Raw genomic sequence first — 17,556 nt, 5'->3', positions numbered from 1 at the left:
TATTTTTATTAATCACTTCATGTCTTAAAGTAATGATGGATGTCGTTTCTCTTTTCTTAGTTGTTCGGTTCTTGACATAATATGGATTACTACAGTTGTGGAATAGGGCTGTTTACTATATTTTTATTATTTACAATTTACTGTTTGATCTCAAACACATTAAGAAGGTAAGAAACTCGTCCACTAATTACCTTTTGATGAGACAGCTGTTAATTGAAAAGCGTTCCAGGTGACTCCGTCATGAAGCTGGTTCAGATAATGTCAATAGTGTGCAAAGCGTCATCAAGGTAAGCGATGGATACGCTGAAGAATCTAAAATATCAAACATTGTTTTTTAACCCTTTTTTTTTGACCACATAATTCCACATATGTTCCAGATATTATTTCATAGTTTTGATGTCTTCAGTATTGTTCAAATGCAGAAAATAGTCAAAATACAGGAAAAAAACATGAATGAGTAGAAGTGTACAAACTTTTGACTGGTACTGTAGAAAGGGTTCCACAGGGGTTTTTGGGGGCAGTGTTGGTGCACTGTATAGTGGTTTTATGGGATCTAAGAGGGTTTATAGTTGTCATTGCAAAATGTACCAATATGAGCAGCCATTGGGAGCCTTTCCCCAAATTTTTTGAGGGGTCCAAACATTTTCCTGGTTTGCCTCTCCTAATGGTGGACCCCTGGTGTCAGAGGATCTTGCAAATAAAATATTTAGACAGTAGAAATCATTGCCACACAAAACATGTGTGTCAAGTGTGTTTAAATTGTATAACATCCCTGCTCTATCTGTTGGCTTGTGCACACTGCTAACTGGTTGATTAGCATGTACACTGTTAGCTAGCTGCCCGAGCAGTCTATGATCTCAGGAATTGATCTCCCAGCTTTCAGGCTGAAGAGTTCTGAGAGCAGCTCAAGAAAGTGAGAGACATTTTTAGACTTGAACCATCTTGTCTGGGTCTCTGTACGCATCCTGGTGTTATTTTTACACACAGTACATGCAGTTTCACTACACACACTCGGCAATAAACAGCTTGTACTAATAAATAAAAAATCACAACGGGGGGCTATAAACACATTACACAATATGACATCTCACTAGCTACTCTTCAGTATTAGAAAGCTCTGCGCGCACACACACACACACACACACACACACACACACCGATGTTCATGTGCTATTTAAATGCTCCGTGTTGTCAGCAGCCAGCTCGGCAAACTTCAGTGTGTATTTTTAAATATGGACAACACACAATGACAAACAATGCTCTTCTGTTTCAAGACACACACACACACACACACACACACACACACACACTACAACAGAGTCACCTCATATCTGCATGGAAGAGAATAAATAGAAGGATAGATACAGTCATGGGGAAAAAAAAGTACATCCTCCTTCAGTCCTATGCTTTTATTTATCAGGGTCTAAATAACAACTGTGTGGTCCTGAACAACTTATATAAACAAAGAAAACAGTAATTTTTTTCCCCAAAAGTAAACCAACATTCATAACCCAGGTTGTGAAAAAATAAATACACCCTTCCGACTTCCATAATCATTAATAGAGAAATTAGTTGCCAGGTGTTACTAATGACAGACAAGATTAGTTCATCTTCAAGAAGCTCAAATACCTCAATAAAAGCAGAACCTTTGGGATTTGGTGTTCTGGAGCACTCAGGTGTGTGTCTACATCATGCCAAGAAGAAAGGATATCAGTCATGACCTCAGAAGCAACTGTTCCTGTTCATCAATCTGACGAGGGTTATAAGGCCATCTCCAAACCACTTGAAATTCACCATAATACAGTGAGAAGGATTATTTCAAAATGGAGAGTCTTCAAGACAGTTACAAATAATCCCAGGCATGGACATTCCAGCAAATTCAATCCATCAACTCTTCTGTCCATCCATTCAACCATATTTTCTTCCTTTCTTCCACATACCCATCCATCCGTCAATATAGTCATACATTCATGGGGAAAAAGAAAGCGCACCCTCCTTTAATACTATATATTTATTTCAAAAGTCAAAGTCCTTCCCGTGCCAGGACCTCATCTTCCCAGGCAGTCTCCCGTCCCAGTACTAACCCGGCCCTTAAGGCAAATTGGGCGGTGCCGATATCTGTTTCCATAGCCCTTGGCCTCTCATCTGTTGCACGAGAGTGATGTGACTTTCTCTTGCTTCCTGTGTCACTCTTAGTCTGTTTCTCTGTCATGCTGCCTGTCTCCACTTCTTGTCTCTCTCTTACTTATATTCTCCTTTGTTTTTTGTCTCTTGTTTTTCTCTCGCTGTCTGTCTCTCAGGGCATCAGCAGTTTGTTCAGTTCTCTGAAGGTGGTGCGTCTGCTGCGTCTGGGCCGAGTGGCACGTAAACTGGATCACTATATTGAATATGGTGCCGCTGTGCTTGTGCTGTTGGTGTGTGTGTTTGGTCTCGCTGCACATTGGCTTGCGTGCATCTGGTACAGTATTGGAGACTATGAAGTCATTGATGAGGAGACAAACGTGGCACGTAAAGATAGTTGGCTGTACATGCTGGGCGAGACAGGAGGCACACCATACCGCTTTAATGCCACAGGCACAGGGAGGTGGGAGGGCGGCCCCAGCAAGGACTCCGTCTACATCACCTCACTATACTTCACCATGACGAGTCTGACCAGCATTGGCTTTGGCAATATCGCACCCACCACTGATGGAGAGAAGATCTTTGCTGTGGCCATGATGATGATTGGATGTGAGTAATAAAGAGACTTTTGCTTTTTTCATCAGAATATTAATTGAGTTTTCTGCCTTTTGAGATGTTCATGCTTCATACTCATGCTTACAAATACAACTACACGTTCTTCTTCATGGGTATGATGATGATGATTGGGTGGGTAGTAACAAGTCACAAAAAATCCTTATGAATCATTCAGTATCATATTGAATCTCTTGGTATTTACTGAATTTCCTTCATAATCAAGTCTCGGATATAATACACTCAACAAGGCAAACTCCTGACCTTCACCATGACCCTGATGATCAGATCTGAGGACCATTGGATATCACGTTGAGTCCCATGGTAGATATTGCAATGTGCCATTTCCCAATTTCAATCATCAAACTTTAAGATGGAAACCCAAGATTGAGTCTGTTGACTTGTGTTGAATTACCATTGTATACTAAGAAATAAAGACTCGATAATTTCTGTACAAGTTCAGGTAACCAACTCAGGATCTTCACATGACTATGATGGTGATTGCATGTGAGAAACATTTAGGCTACATCCACACGACAACGGCAATGAGATTTTTTTTTTTTAGCGGGTAAAAAAAATATTGTGTCCACATGGGCAACGGATCAGTAAAATATCAGGTACATATGGCAACGCAACGCTTGCTGAAAACGATGCAATACACATGCCACACCTCTACGTGCGCTGTAAGACGGTCCCATCGGAGACACCAGAACAATAGAAGAAGTAGGACGCATGCGCATAAACCCCTTCTTCTACCCGGCGTGATGACTTGTTCTAGTCATGTGGTTGTGACGTCATCGTAAACAAATCCGTTCTACTCATCCAGACGACTTCGCAGCGGCGCCGTTGCCAGATTTTTCTACTCTGGAAACCGTTCTCAAAAAATATCGTTTTGGGGCACCCAAAACGCCGGTGCCGTGTGGACGCCAGGCTGAAACAATAAATTTTATCGGATTCACCTGAATCCGTTGCCGTGTGGACAGGGCCTTAATTAATGCTAAGGCTATAGTGGACTATCTCTGGGTCTGGATTGTTGATTTTCACCCAGAAGTAGCAAACTGTTCCAGGCTTCATATCAGTGCAATATTTAAAATTTGAAACATAAAGGTCTGCAAATTTCAATTGGTTCAAATTGGCATGAATTCGCTCTGGAAGTTTGTGTCCAATGCAGTTGTACGATTTACCAACATGCAAAAACCAAAAGACCATCTTTACCCAAAGCCAATTACCTTCTTCATGAAGAAATAATAATGAAAAAATATCAGTGAGCTTAATATGCACACTGTTGTCCTGTTGTGTTGGTGTTATAAATCACATTGGCACCATTTTTTCAGGACCTATGTGTTTCTGTGACTGTTCTGCTAGTGTGTGTGGTGACTCACTGTTGATCTGTTTATGACCAAGTGTGAAATGGCAGATTTATTCTCTATTGGCATCTGTGGTTGGGATAAATAACAACAGACGAGGCAGTAAAATGATCTACATCAAAATATCATGAGGAGAAAATCATATATTTAAAGACCCTGGAGAATGTAACTAAACTGTCACAGGACAGGGTGGATTTTTATCTCACACTGATCGGAGCAGGCAGGTTTCAATCTCACGCTGATGGCAGTGGACAGTTTTTACTCTTGCACTGACAGCCATTCGTGATTTTTGCTCTTACCGTATGTGAGTGGGAACATGGGTTTTTACTCTGTTGGTGGTGTTTATGGGTGTTTTTACTCTCACGCAGACTGAAGCAGAAAGTTTTTACTCTTGCACTGATGGAGGGAGATGCTAACATGACCAGGTAGTTAGCTTTCATTACATTACATTACATGGCATTTAGCAGACGCTCTTATCCAGAGCGATGTACCACAAGTGCAAAAGTCAGCTATATGAAGTGCTGAGCTTCTAGACAAGACAGTTTTAGTGCCAACTGAACAAGTGACAGCAATACCTAGTGTAATATGCTCTTGGAGTACCAATACTCAAACAGCCAAGGAAACAAACCAACCATATAAAAGTACACCTAAATAGAGAACTCAAAACAGCTAACCCCAGGTGAGACACTACACAGCCTGGGTTGGTCTTGACCGAAACAGTTACACAGTGGGTGGGGAAGCAGGGGAGAGGTGCAGCCTGAAGAGGCGAGTCTTCAGTCTGCGCTTGAAGGTGGTCAGGGAGTTGGCAGTTCTGACCTCAATGGGAAGGTCATTCCACCAATGGGGAGCCAGAACAGACAGCAGTCTTGAGCAGGCGGGGCAGGAGCAGAGAGGAGGAGGGGCATCAATAATTGTTGTAAGCATTCTCAAACCACGTTGAGAACATCAGGTGACTTCTGGAAGCTGATACTATTGGCTCACTAGGTTGCTCAAACTTGTAGAGTTGGGAGCAGTTGGTGTTAACTCATCTAACAGGAGCAGGAGGTTTTTAGTTTAATGCTGAGCAGGGTGGACGATTCTTAATCTCATCCTGGGTAGTTTTACTCGCACACTGATAGAACCGGGTGGTTATGTTTAACTCATTATCTTGCTCAAACCTGAAGGGATGGACTAGGTGGTGTGTTTTACTTCTGGACTGATGGGTTTTACTCTAAGAATAATGGGATTGGGCAGTGTTTATTCTTATGCTGATGGGAGCAGGTCATGCTAGGTTCCTCAAATTTCTAAAGACCACTGAGACAAGAATACAAATTTTGATGAGAGGTACTGTACATATTAGAGCTACTTTTAGAAGGAAGATAGCAATCATTGCATTTTTCCCATTGACCAAAATGTAACAGCTAACTAGCTTTAGCTTGGGTCATGTAGTACATCACTGAGAGCCAATGTTCTCAACGTGGTTTGAGAATGCTTACAGCAATTATTCTTGTGGCTTGGCAGAGCAATTTTTTTTAGCCTTGAGCTCATGGTGCTAGAGATTCCTGGTGTGGTTAGTAAGTATGATTACTTTTAATTATGTTTACATTTCTTAGGCTATGATTTTGTGTACATATGATAGCTACATGACGTAAATGGGTTCCATCTGCCACAACATCTCCAATGGTCACTTGTTTCACAAAACGATCGTTATTTTGTTTTAGATCATAGCAGGTGGCATCATAATTTGCTCGTCTATGGATAAGATGTTAAAGATCATCAGAGATGTAGTCTGATTGTTATGAAACCAGTTGTTTTCACAATATACGAGTTTCTTCTGAGCCACAGGCAATAGGATTGAATTCAAATAGAACAGCCTCTGGTCTCCCCTCGAAGACCCTACAGCCCTTATGTGGTTTCACCTGAAGATGAAATTTTCTCTCTAGATTAACCCTGATATATCTGAGTAACAAGCAACATTATCGTCGGTACGCTTATGCAACCTTGATGCATGTTTAACCCCGCTCGCTTCATCATAACGAGGGATCAATTATGCTAAAGCACTTGGAGACTTTAGAAAGTGAGAAATTATTCAGACTTTGTTGAGCAGATTGTGACCCACAAGACCAACATTGACTCATTAGTTACTCTGAACTTTTTAACATCTTCTTACAACTTTTACACAAACATCCTACACGGGAATTATACATTCAAGGTCAGTTAAACAACGGTAAAGCAGTGATACCCAGTGGTGTGAATAATTATCATACTGGGAGAGAGCTGGAAGAATGGCAAATCTTCTGAGCCATGGCATCACAGCGCTTTGTAGTTGGAGATGATGAGCTTCAAGCAAAAGTGAAAATAATGAATTATTAAATATTCTGTCACTGATCGCTGTAGTCTCTGATCAAGCGCAAAAACTCACCGTCCATACACACACTCTCTCTCTCTCTCTCTCTCTCTCTCTCAACAGACCATTAAGAATCGAGCACAGCTCAGTCTGATGCCACTCTCAGAAGTGATTTTGGCAGTTATACTATTACATGTAAATGATGTTAATTATCTGCAGTCAATGCAGAAAAATAAAATTCTTCAAAGGTTGATCCTAAATGGTATGATGTCCTGCTGCCTCACCATGGGAGGATTTACAGAAATTATAATTTACAGGAATTACAATTAATTCACACCGTGTCATTACCTGTGTGTTTTAAAGAGTCTCAGATTTTAATAACTTGCTTCAGGTTTATTAAACAGCCATCAGATTGATTGGATGGGGTACAGCACTCATAAATGCACACAAAAACCTTAGGAAGACAATACATGTTACACACGCACAGCTTGATTAGACTCAGCTATAATCATACTTTATGCATTATAACTCATCTGAGCTAATTTCTCTCTCTTTTGTTTTATTATAAACACAACTAACCTGGAACAGTTTCATGGACAGATCTGTATTCAGCACAGTACGAGCTCATAATTTCTAGTGATCTGTAATGATTGGTGAATGATTCTGAATGACTCTTTGGAGTGAATCAGGTGAACTGTACAGATGCTGAAAATAATGAGTAATAAAATTAAATAAAAAGATCAACAGAAAAGTGCGCGTTCACCTTTTCTGTTCATGTTTAACTTGAGATAAAACAGATAGCAAACTAAACTATAGAGCACACAATAAGACAATACACAAGTTACTGTGTGAGTGGAAAAGCCTTATCTAAGCCTTAAAATGAGGAAGAGAGGTGACAGCATAGAGATGGAGATAGAGAGTTCCACAGCCTCGGGGTGGACAATAAAAGCACCATCTCCTACAGCAGGGGTCTTCAACCTGCAATAAGAATCCCGAATCATTTTTGTTGTCCTCTGTCAAGGAGGAGAGATACGCTGATCTAGCAGCACTAGATCATCATGATGATGATGATGACGACTAAGAACTTTCTATACTTCAGGAAGCTCTCCTTCCATGCTAATTGGAACACTCCCAATTTTGTTTGACGCCATTTTCGTTATAATTTTCAAGTGGTCTGTTTTAAAGCGCAAGTGTAATCGTTATACCAGGGTGCTAATTTTTTCTCTCTGATCATTTTTCTTTTCAGTGGAGCTACATTATCTAAAGTATCGCGGAACGTTGACTCGAAGCATTCAGTTGCCTGATCAGGTTCTGTGGGGTCTGACGGTGATCCAATCAAAGTTGAAAACTCTGGGAGAGTATTCATAAAGTAGCGTGGTGAGGTGCATATATAATTGCTCAGACGTATTTTGAATGAGATGAGATAATGATCTGAGGTAACTTCAGACTGTGGAAGTGTGACTATATTTTCTATGTTTAACCTGAATGTTAGTATTAGATCGAGAGTGTGACCACCATTATGGGTCGGTCCTATGACATTCTGATTAATCCCTACTGAATCTAAAATGGACATGAGCACCGTTTTCAGAGGGTCTTCTGGGTTATCGAAGTGAATATTAAAATCTTTGACAACTAAAGCTTTGTCTAAGGAAATAACCAGGTCTGAGATTAAATCCGCAAATTCAGAAAGAAACTCAGAATATGGCCCTGGGGACCTGTAAATACAACCCCGATTCCAAAAAAGTTGGGACAAAGTACAAATTGTAAATAAAAACGGAATGCAATGATGTGGAAGTTTCAAAATTCCATATTTTATTCAGAATAGAACATAGATGACATATCAAATGTTTAAACTGAGAAAATGTATCATTTAAAGAGAAAAATTAGGTGATTTTAAATTTCATGACAACAACACATCTCAAAAAAGTTGGGACAAGGCCATGTTTCCCACTGTGAGACATCCCCTTTTCTCTTTACAACAGTCTGTAAACGTCTGGGGACTGAGGAGACAAGTTGCTCAAGTTTAGGGATAGGAATGTTAACCCATTCTTGTCTAATGTAGGATTCTAGTTGCTCAACTGTCTTAGGTCTTTTTTGTCGTATCTTCCATTTTATGATGCGCCAAATGTTTTCTATGGGTGAAAGATCTGGACTGCAGGCTGGCCAGTTCAGTACCCGGACCCTTCTTCTACGCAGCCATGATGCTGTAATTGATGCAGTATGTGGTTTGGCATTGTCATGTTGGAAAATGCAAGGTCTTCCCTGAAAGAGACGTTGTCTGGATGGGAGCAGATGTTGCTCTAGAACCTGGATATACCTTTCAGCATTGATGGTGTCTTTCCAGATGTGTAAGCTGCCCATGCCACACGCACTAATGCAACCCCATACCATCAGAGATGCAGGCTTCTGAACTGAGCGCCGATAACAACTCGGGTCGTCCTTCTCCTCTTTAGTCCGAATGACACGGCGTCCCTGATTTCCATAAAGAACTTCAAATTTTGATTTGTCTGACCACAGAACAGTTTTCCACTTTGCCACAGTCCATTTTAAATGAGCCTTGGCCCAGAGAAGACGTCTGCGCTTCTGGATCATGTTTAGATACGGCTTCTTCTTTGAACTATAGAGTTTTAGCTGGCAACGGCGGATGGCACGGTGAATTGTGTTCACAGATAATGTTCTCTGGAAATATTCCTGAGCCCATTTTGTGATTTCCAATACAGAAGCATGCCTGTATGTGATGCAGTGCCGTCTAAGGGCCCGAAGATCACGGGCACCCAGTATGGTTTTCCGGCCTTGACCCTTACGCACAGAGATTCTTCCAGATTCTCTGAATCTTTTGATGATATTATGCACTGTAGATGATGATATGTTCAAACTCTTTGCAATTTTACACTGTCGAACTCCTTTCTGATATTGCTCCACTATTTGTCGGCGCAGAATTAGGGGGATTGGTGATCCTCTTCCCATCTTTACTTCTGAGAGCCGCTGCCACTCCAAGATGCTCTTTTTATACCCAGTCATGTTAATGACCTATTGCCAATTGACCTAATGAGTTGCAATTTGGTCCTCCAGCTGTTCCTTTTTTGTACCTTTAACTTTTCCAGCCTCTTATTGCCCCTGTCCCAACTTTTTTGAGATGTGTTGCTGTCATGAAATTTCAAATGAGCCAATATTTGGCATGAAATTTCAAAATGTCTCACTTTCGACATTTGATATGTTGTCTATGTTCTATTGTGAATACAAGATCAGTTTTTGAGATTTGTAAATTATTGTATTCCGTTTTTATTTACGATTTGTACTTTGTCCCAACTTTTTTGGAATCGGGGTTGTAACAAGTAACGGAATTGACTGGGTATACTTTTTTTTTTGTTAGATATGTTATATTAGTATGAAAAAAAAAGCTCTCTTTTTCCCCTCTCTCATTAATGTGTCACGAGTAGTAGTCAAGGTAATCATGCTAGCTAATATTAGGCAAATTATTGTGGTATGTCACATGATCAGGTTTGTGATTGCTTGATCAGATTGAGAGTGTACATTTTTCTTTACATGTTGATTGCACAAGTTCTGTTAGACCATTAGAGGTTAATGTACACTCACCGGCCACTTTATTAGGAACACCCCTACATCCACCTCCTGTTTTCTAATCAGCCGATCCCTTGACAGCAGCATGATGCATCAAATCACGCAGATACAAATCAAGAGCTTCAGTTAATGTTCACAATGTTCAAACATCAGAACGGGAAACATTGTGATCTCACAGTGAAGTGTGACTTTCTGTCACTGTGGTATGGGTGTTGGTTTGATCCAGATGGACTGGTTTGAGTATTTCAGAAGCTGCTGATCTCCTGGGGTTTTCACACACAACAGTCTCTAGAGTTTACACAGAATGGTGCAGAAAACAAAAAACATCAAGGTTCTGTGGGTGGAAACAAACGCCTTGTTGATGAGAGGTCAGAGGGAAATGGACAGATTCGTGGTTTGAGCTTTTTTTTTTTTGCCAGGAAGGATATAGTAACTCATATAATCACTCTTTACAACCGTGATGAGCAGAAAAGCATCTCAGCATGCAACAGGAGAAAGAACAACACATTGGGTTCCACTCCTGCAGCCAAGAACAGGGATCTTAGAATCGACAAGAAGTTTCTATTAAAGTGGCCGGTGAGGGTAGATCACCATGTTCTTCACACTGGACTGTTGGCGATGTATAGATGTGGTTTGTAATAAAATTCAGCAGACAGATTGTTCCTGTTTTGCTGTAACACACTCTGCTGGTCGCTTCGGGTTCGGGGAGTAAAGCGGCTGCAGGGAATCAGATCTCATTTCTGGGAAGTGGCGTGTGTTTCAAATACAACCAAGTCACTTTCCACCAGGGTTTGAAAAGGATGCAGGACATGCACTGTAGTGTTTTTGAACAAGCAGCCAGATTTCATCTAGAAATCCTCACAGCAGGAACTTTGCAGTTGGAGATCTGGAACGACTGCATCTGGAAATAGAGGAGATTTTTTCATGTGGCATAATCAAGGTACATTTTTCCACTGTAGTTAAACAGTCCTCCTGTAAGTGGCAGTGTATGTGTTTCAGCATGCGAGCAGTGACTGGGACTTGGAAGCAGTGTTGTATGCAATGATTAAAAAAAAAATCCCAATGTTCCTTGTGTTTTGTTGTACAGCAGAACACTACGGCCTGTTTTATACTTTTATGGGCAAGTGTTGCACACAGAGCATTTTAACCTTCTACACTGTGTGCACAATTATTAGGCAAGTGAGTACTCTGACCCTACCATTATTTCTATGCATGTTTTCCAACCGCAAGCTAGATACACTTGAATGCTAATTGGATTTAAGCATTCTCAGGTGGTATTTATTTGTGTAATGAGGGAGGGTGTGACCTAAAGTCATTAATACCCTATATTAAGGTGTGCATAATTATTAGGCAGCTTCTTTATCTCAGGCAAAATGGGCCAAAAAAGAGATTTAACAGACACTGAAAAGACAAAAATTGTAAAATGCCTATCAGAGGGATGCAGCACTCTTGAAATGTGAGCACAGAACAATCAAACGTTTTGTTGCAAATAGTCAACAGGGTCGCAAAAAATGTGTGGAGAAGAAAAGACACAAATTAACCGCAAAAGACTTGAGAAGGATTAAACATGAAGCTACCAGGAACCCATTATCCTCCAGTGCCACAATATTCTAGAACTGCAACCGACCTGGAGTGTCCAGAAGGACAAGGTGTTCGGTGCTCAGAGACATGGCCAAGGTAAGGAAGGCTGAAACACGACCACCACTAAACAAGACTCACAAGTTGAAATGTCAAGATTGGGCCAAGAAATATCTGAAGACAGATTTTCCAAAGGTTTTATGGACGGATGAAATGAGAGTGACTCTGGATAGACCAGATGGATGGGCCCATAGCTGGATAACTAATGGACACAGGGCACTTTGACTCAGACACCAGCAAGGTGGTGGAGGGGTAATGGCATGGGCTGCTATTATTAAGGATGAGCTAGTTTGACCATTTCAGGTTGAAGATGGACTTAACATCAACTCCCAAACCTACTGCCAGTTTCTAAAAGATACATTCTTCAAGCAGTGGTATGGGAAGAAGTCTGCATCATTCAAGAAGGCCATGATTGTTATGCAGAACAATGCACCATCACATGCACCCTAGTACTCCACTGCTTGGCGAGCCCACAAAGGCCTTAAAGATGACAAAGTAATGACATGGCCCCCTTCCTCACCTGACTTAAACCCTATTGAGTACTTGTGGCCCCTTCTTAAGCATGAGATTTACAGCGAGGGAAGACAATACACCACTCTGAATAGCATTTGGGAGGCCATGGTTGCTCCTGCAAAAAAAGTTGATCGTCAACAAATCAAAAAACTAACAGACTGGATGGAAGGCTCATGGCAGTTATTGAAAAGAAGGGTGGCTATATTGGTCACTGAATATTTTTGAAATGCTAGAAGTGTTTATTTGTTAATTCTGAGTTGTTTATTTGTTACACTGAAAATTAAAATAAACAAGTGAGATGGGAAACTTTAAGCTTTTCATTTAGTTGCATAATAATTCTGCACACTAAATGTTGCCTAATAATTCTGCACACTTGTATATTCCCCTGAGAAGGCCTAAACTCCCCTTTCCTTTGTTAATCATTCTGGTTTTAGGTTTATTAACAATTTGGATTGACTGAGAGCACTGTATTTGTTCAACGATAAAATTAATCATCAGGAATACAACTTGCCTAATAATTGTGCACACAGTGTAGTAAGCAATTATTCACAAGTTAACTGTGCATCCACTGGCCTTCACACAAGGTTGCTGACTGGTTAGCAGGGAGGTGTGTCTGGTTCAGAATCCAGAAACACTCTGACATTATGACATTTCTCATGTGTTTCTGATGCTATCAATGTAAAGTTGGGCCTCACTCATCAAGGTGTGTAAAGGTTTGCATAAGAGCCAAACCAAACTAAACGTTTCTACCAGATTTAGAAATGTTTCAGAAACACAGATTTTCTTAGGACTTGTATATGTACAGTGGTGCTTGAAAGTTTGTGAACCCTTTAGAATTTTCTATATTTCTACATAAATATGACCTACAGTAAAACATCATCAGATTTTCACACAAGTCCTAAAAGTAGATAAAGAGAACCCAGTTAAACAAATGAGACAAAAATATTATACTTGGTCATTTATTTATTGAGGAAAATGATCCAATATTGCATATCTGTGAGTGGCAAAAGTATGTGAACCTTTGCTTTCAGTATCTGGTGTGACCCCCTTGTGCAGCAATAACTGCAACTAAACGTTTGCGGTAACTGTTGATCAGTCCTGCACACCGGCTTGGAGGAATTTTAGCCCGTTCCTCCGTACAGAACAGCTTCAACTCTGGGATGTCGGTGGGTTTCCTCACATGAACTGCTCGCTTCAGGTCCTTCCACAACATTTCCATTGGATTAAGGTCAGGACTTTGACTTGGCCATTCCAAAACATTAACTTTATTCTTCTTTAACCATTCTTTGGTAGAACGACTTGTGTGCTTAGGGTCGTTGTCTTGCTGCATGACCCACCTTCTCTTGAGATTCAGTTCATGGACAGATGTCCTGACGTTTTCCTTTAGAATTCACTGGTATAATTCAGAATTCATTGTTCCATCAATGATGGCAAGCCGTCCTGGCCCAGATGCAGCAAAACAGGCCCAAACCATGATGCTACCACCACCATGTTTCACAGATGGGATAAGGTTCTTATGCTGGAATGCAGTGTTTTCCTTTCTCCAAACATAACGCTTCTCATTTAAACCAAAAAGTTCTATTTTGTTCTCATCCATCCACAAAACATTTTTCCAGTAGCCTTCTGGCTTGTCCATGTGATCTTTAGCAAACTGCAGACAAGCAGCAATGTTCTTTTTGGAGAGCAGTGGCTTTCTCCTTGCAACCCTGCCATGCACACCATTGTTGTTCAGTGTTCTCCTGATGGTGGATTCATGAACATTAGCCAATGTGAGAGAGGCCTTCAGTTGCTTAGAAGTTACCCTGGGGTCCTTTGTGACCGCGCCGACTATTACACGCCTTGCTCTTGGAGTGATCTTTGTTGGTTGACCACTCCTGGGGAGGGTAACAATGGTCTTGAATTTCCTCCATTTGTACACAATCTGTCTGACTGTGGATTGGTGGAGTCCAAACTCTTTAGAGATGGTTTTATAACCTTTTCCAGCCTGATGAGCATCAACAACGCTTTTTCTGAGGTCCTCAGAAATTTCCTTTGTTCGTGCCATGATACACTTCCACAAATGTGTGTTGTGAAGATCAGACTTTGATAGATCCCTGTTCTTTAAATAAAACAGGGTGCCCACTCACACCTGATTGTCATCCCATTGATTGAAAACACCTGACTCTAATTTCACCTTCAAATTAATCCGAGAGGTTCACATACTTTTGCCACTCACAGATATGTAATATTGAATCATTTTCCTCAATAAATAAATGACCAAGTATAATATTTTTGTCTCATTTGTTTAACTGGGTTCTCTTTATCTACTTTTAGGACTTGTGTGAAAATCTGATGATGTTTTAGGCCATATTTATGCAGAATATAGAAAATTCTAAAGGGTTCACAAACTTTCAAGCACCGCTGTTATTATTACAGGCATTTAGTAGATGCTCTTATCCAGAATGATGTACAACACACTCAGAGTAGTCTGAGGAATAGTTAGGGGTTAGGTGCCTTGCTCAAGGGTACTTCAGCCATTTCTGCTTGTCCAGGGAATTAAACCGGTGACCTTTTGGTCCTAATGCTGCTTCTCTAACCATTAGGCCATGGCTTCCCTTATTTATCTTTAATAATTAAAGAAAAAAGGCAAAGTGATGCCCATAAAAGGCAAAGCCCACAGAAAAGGTTAATTAGATTTGAATTAAGTGAGATGAAAAGAAAACGACAGGAAAAGAAAAGTGAGGTGAGAAAAAAGGTACTGCACTCAGATGATCGTTGGCACCAAGCACAATCTTTCATCAGGAGAACCCACCACAGAAGAGACAGGAGGAGCAGCAGGGTGTTTTAATATTGATTCATGATTGTAACGGATTAAAGCCAGACAGGAAAACAGGTAAGGATGGAGATTGAGCTGCTGCCTGTTCAGTGCCAGTTTCTTAGATCAATAAACAGAAATAATACAATATGCGTAGCTTCTCATAAGCCTCGAGTCCTCTTTAGAATCGTTTTCCAGCATTGATTCAGCTCTGAGGCAGGGGCCCATCTCTTGGACTTCCAACCGACTAAATATGAACTTATATTTAATCGCTGATGGACTCACTGATGCCCACTGCTCTCATCAGCTGCAGCAGGCCAACATCACCATCCTGCGCCAGAGATATTATAGTTTTGAAAGTTTCATTATTCATTTTTTTTACATTTCTTTCAGTTTGTTTGCTTTTTAGTTTCAGTATAGTTTGTTAGTTTTACAAGTGCATAAGTAGTTTTATTTTGAAGAGTTGACTAGGTTTAATTTAGGTTTTATTGAGTTTTAGTTTTTCAGGTTTTGCACATAGATATCCCATAATAACTAGATATCTAGGACACAAGCTGTTTACTTCCAGTACAATTAGACGCCATATTGGTTTGCTGATTTGTGTCATAGATATCCCATTTTGTATCTTGTGTTGTGGACTATATCGATGGCACCACCATGCAATGGAGTAGTAAGGCATCTCCTTCCTGGGGTGGTGCCTTGAGCAAGCATTAGCAACCCTTTGCTCCCCCTGGTCAGGGTTACGACCGAAGACTGGACTCGGCAGACTGCACAGAGGAGACCGCCACCTGGTGGTTCAACGGGCAGGAAGGCAGACCCAGAAAAGCGTTTGTGGAGCACAATCAGGGCATAGTGCAACACGTAGAACACTGTCAACCATCCACTGCATCCTGACCTAGTTCTAGCCGTCTTGATTCTGTCTTACCCCGGGACGAGAGAGTGAGGCTGACGGCTGCGCAAGTCATGACTGTAAATTCAAGTCCTGTGGTGATGGTCAAGTAGCAAAGCAGCAGGTGCGGAAACACTGGAAGCTGTAGTCGCGAACCTGTACACAGGTGGCCCAAGGCATAGGGTCGCTCTCTACTGGAACAAAGCAGTGGCGGAGTTTGGCTGCCCCCTGGATGTCTGAGCCGCCCTGTTTAGGATTCGCTCTGCTCACCTCCATGGAGGAAGGGGCTAGAAAAGGTGCCCCAAACATAGCCTGCGTCACCTCACCCTGGCCAGCACACTGCGGCTGGTGGGAATTCCACTCAGCGAATGATATACAACAAAAAGATAGTGAAGGTACTCAACCTTGGCATGTGGAATGTCGATATGTGGGCGTACCTTCAAATCCCGGATTGGCTTCATCAGTCACCTCCAGAGCCACAACCGCCACCCACCAAATTGAAATCATGGTCATCTTCGACCCCGAAGGACGAACATCATCTCATCTCCTCTCATTATCTGTAGCCGCTTTATCCTGTTCTACAGGGTCGCAGGCGAGCTGGATCCTATCCCAGCTGACTACGGGTGAAAGGCGGGGTTCACCCTGGACAAGTCGCCAGGTCATCACAGGGCTGACACATAGACACAGACAACCATTCACACTCACATTCACACCTACGCTCAATTTAGAGTCACCAGTTAACCTAACCTGCATGTCTTTGGACTGTGGGGGAAACCGGAGCGCCCGGAGGAAACCCACGCGGACACGGGGAGAACATGCAAACTCCGCACAGAAAGGCCCTCGCCGGCCACGGGGCTCGAACCCAGAACCTTCTTGCTGTGATGCGACAGCGCTAACCACTACACCACCGTGCCGCCCGGACGAACATCATATTGATGAAAATACAGTAGGTGATTTAACACCGAACTAATGCTGAGCAACACTGTAAATATGTGACAAAAAGGGTTTGTGTTCATTCCGAACGTGTCAAACAGGAGTGTCAATATTCAGCAATGCTTGCCAACATGACAGAAATCTGGCCTGAGGTGAGGTCTTAGTGATGAGATGTTTTCTTCTGCTGTAAACATGTTGCAATGTCAGCATTAGTATGAACATTAGTGCATCTGCAATGCAGTGTTTTGAAATATTAAAAGAAAGGTTCAGTCTGTGATAAAACCTTATGAAATATGTCGGTGTTGTAATGGTCAGGTTCAGTACCGATACTGTACATTAGCTTGAGAGTAACTCTCGAAAGCTAGAATGTGTTATCAACACATCAACATCACGCAGGAGCATCATATGGTCGAGACAGGCAGACAAAGAGAGGGAGAGAGGAGCAGACCTACAGGTAAAGGAGACTGAGAAGTATGAGCTTATACTGGCCTTTGTGTGCTTGATGTACATTAGAGCAGAGATTTCACAAACATTTTGGCATTGCTTGATAGTCATAAGTGTTGTCTCATGGCTTTAGGGCAGGGGTGTCAAACCTGATCCATAAAGGGCCTTGTGGCTGCAGGTTTTCATTCCAGCCATGCAGCAGCACACCTGACTTGGCTCATTCAATCAACTGAACTGTCTTCACACAGTCAAATACTTGCAGCCACACCCACCCTTGATTAAAGGGTGGGTGTGTCAGTTGATTGAATAAGCCAAATCAGGGTGCTGCTGCATGGCT

The 17,556-nt window shown here is 41.6% G+C and overlaps 1 protein-coding gene across 1 annotated transcript in view; it reads left to right on the top strand.

Moving 5' to 3' along the window:
- Nucleotides 1–17,556, top strand: part of kcnh1a (potassium voltage-gated channel, subfamily H (eag-related), member 1a) — an 80,753-nt gene that overhangs the window by 28,859 nt on the left and 34,338 nt on the right. The window contains exon 7 of the mRNA XM_060933267.1: nucleotides 2,301–2,730. Coding sequence (XP_060789250.1) covers nucleotides 2,301–2,730 — 430 coding nt within the window. The remainder of the gene's footprint in view (nucleotides 1–2,300; nucleotides 2,731–17,556) is intronic.

Source organism: Neoarius graeffei, chromosome 11 (genome assembly GCF_027579695.1).
Source record: "Neoarius graeffei isolate fNeoGra1 chromosome 11, fNeoGra1.pri, whole genome shotgun sequence".
NCBI lineage: Eukaryota > Metazoa > Chordata > Actinopteri > Siluriformes > Ariidae > Neoarius > Neoarius graeffei.
This window is presented reverse-complemented; position numbering and strand designations above follow the sequence as displayed.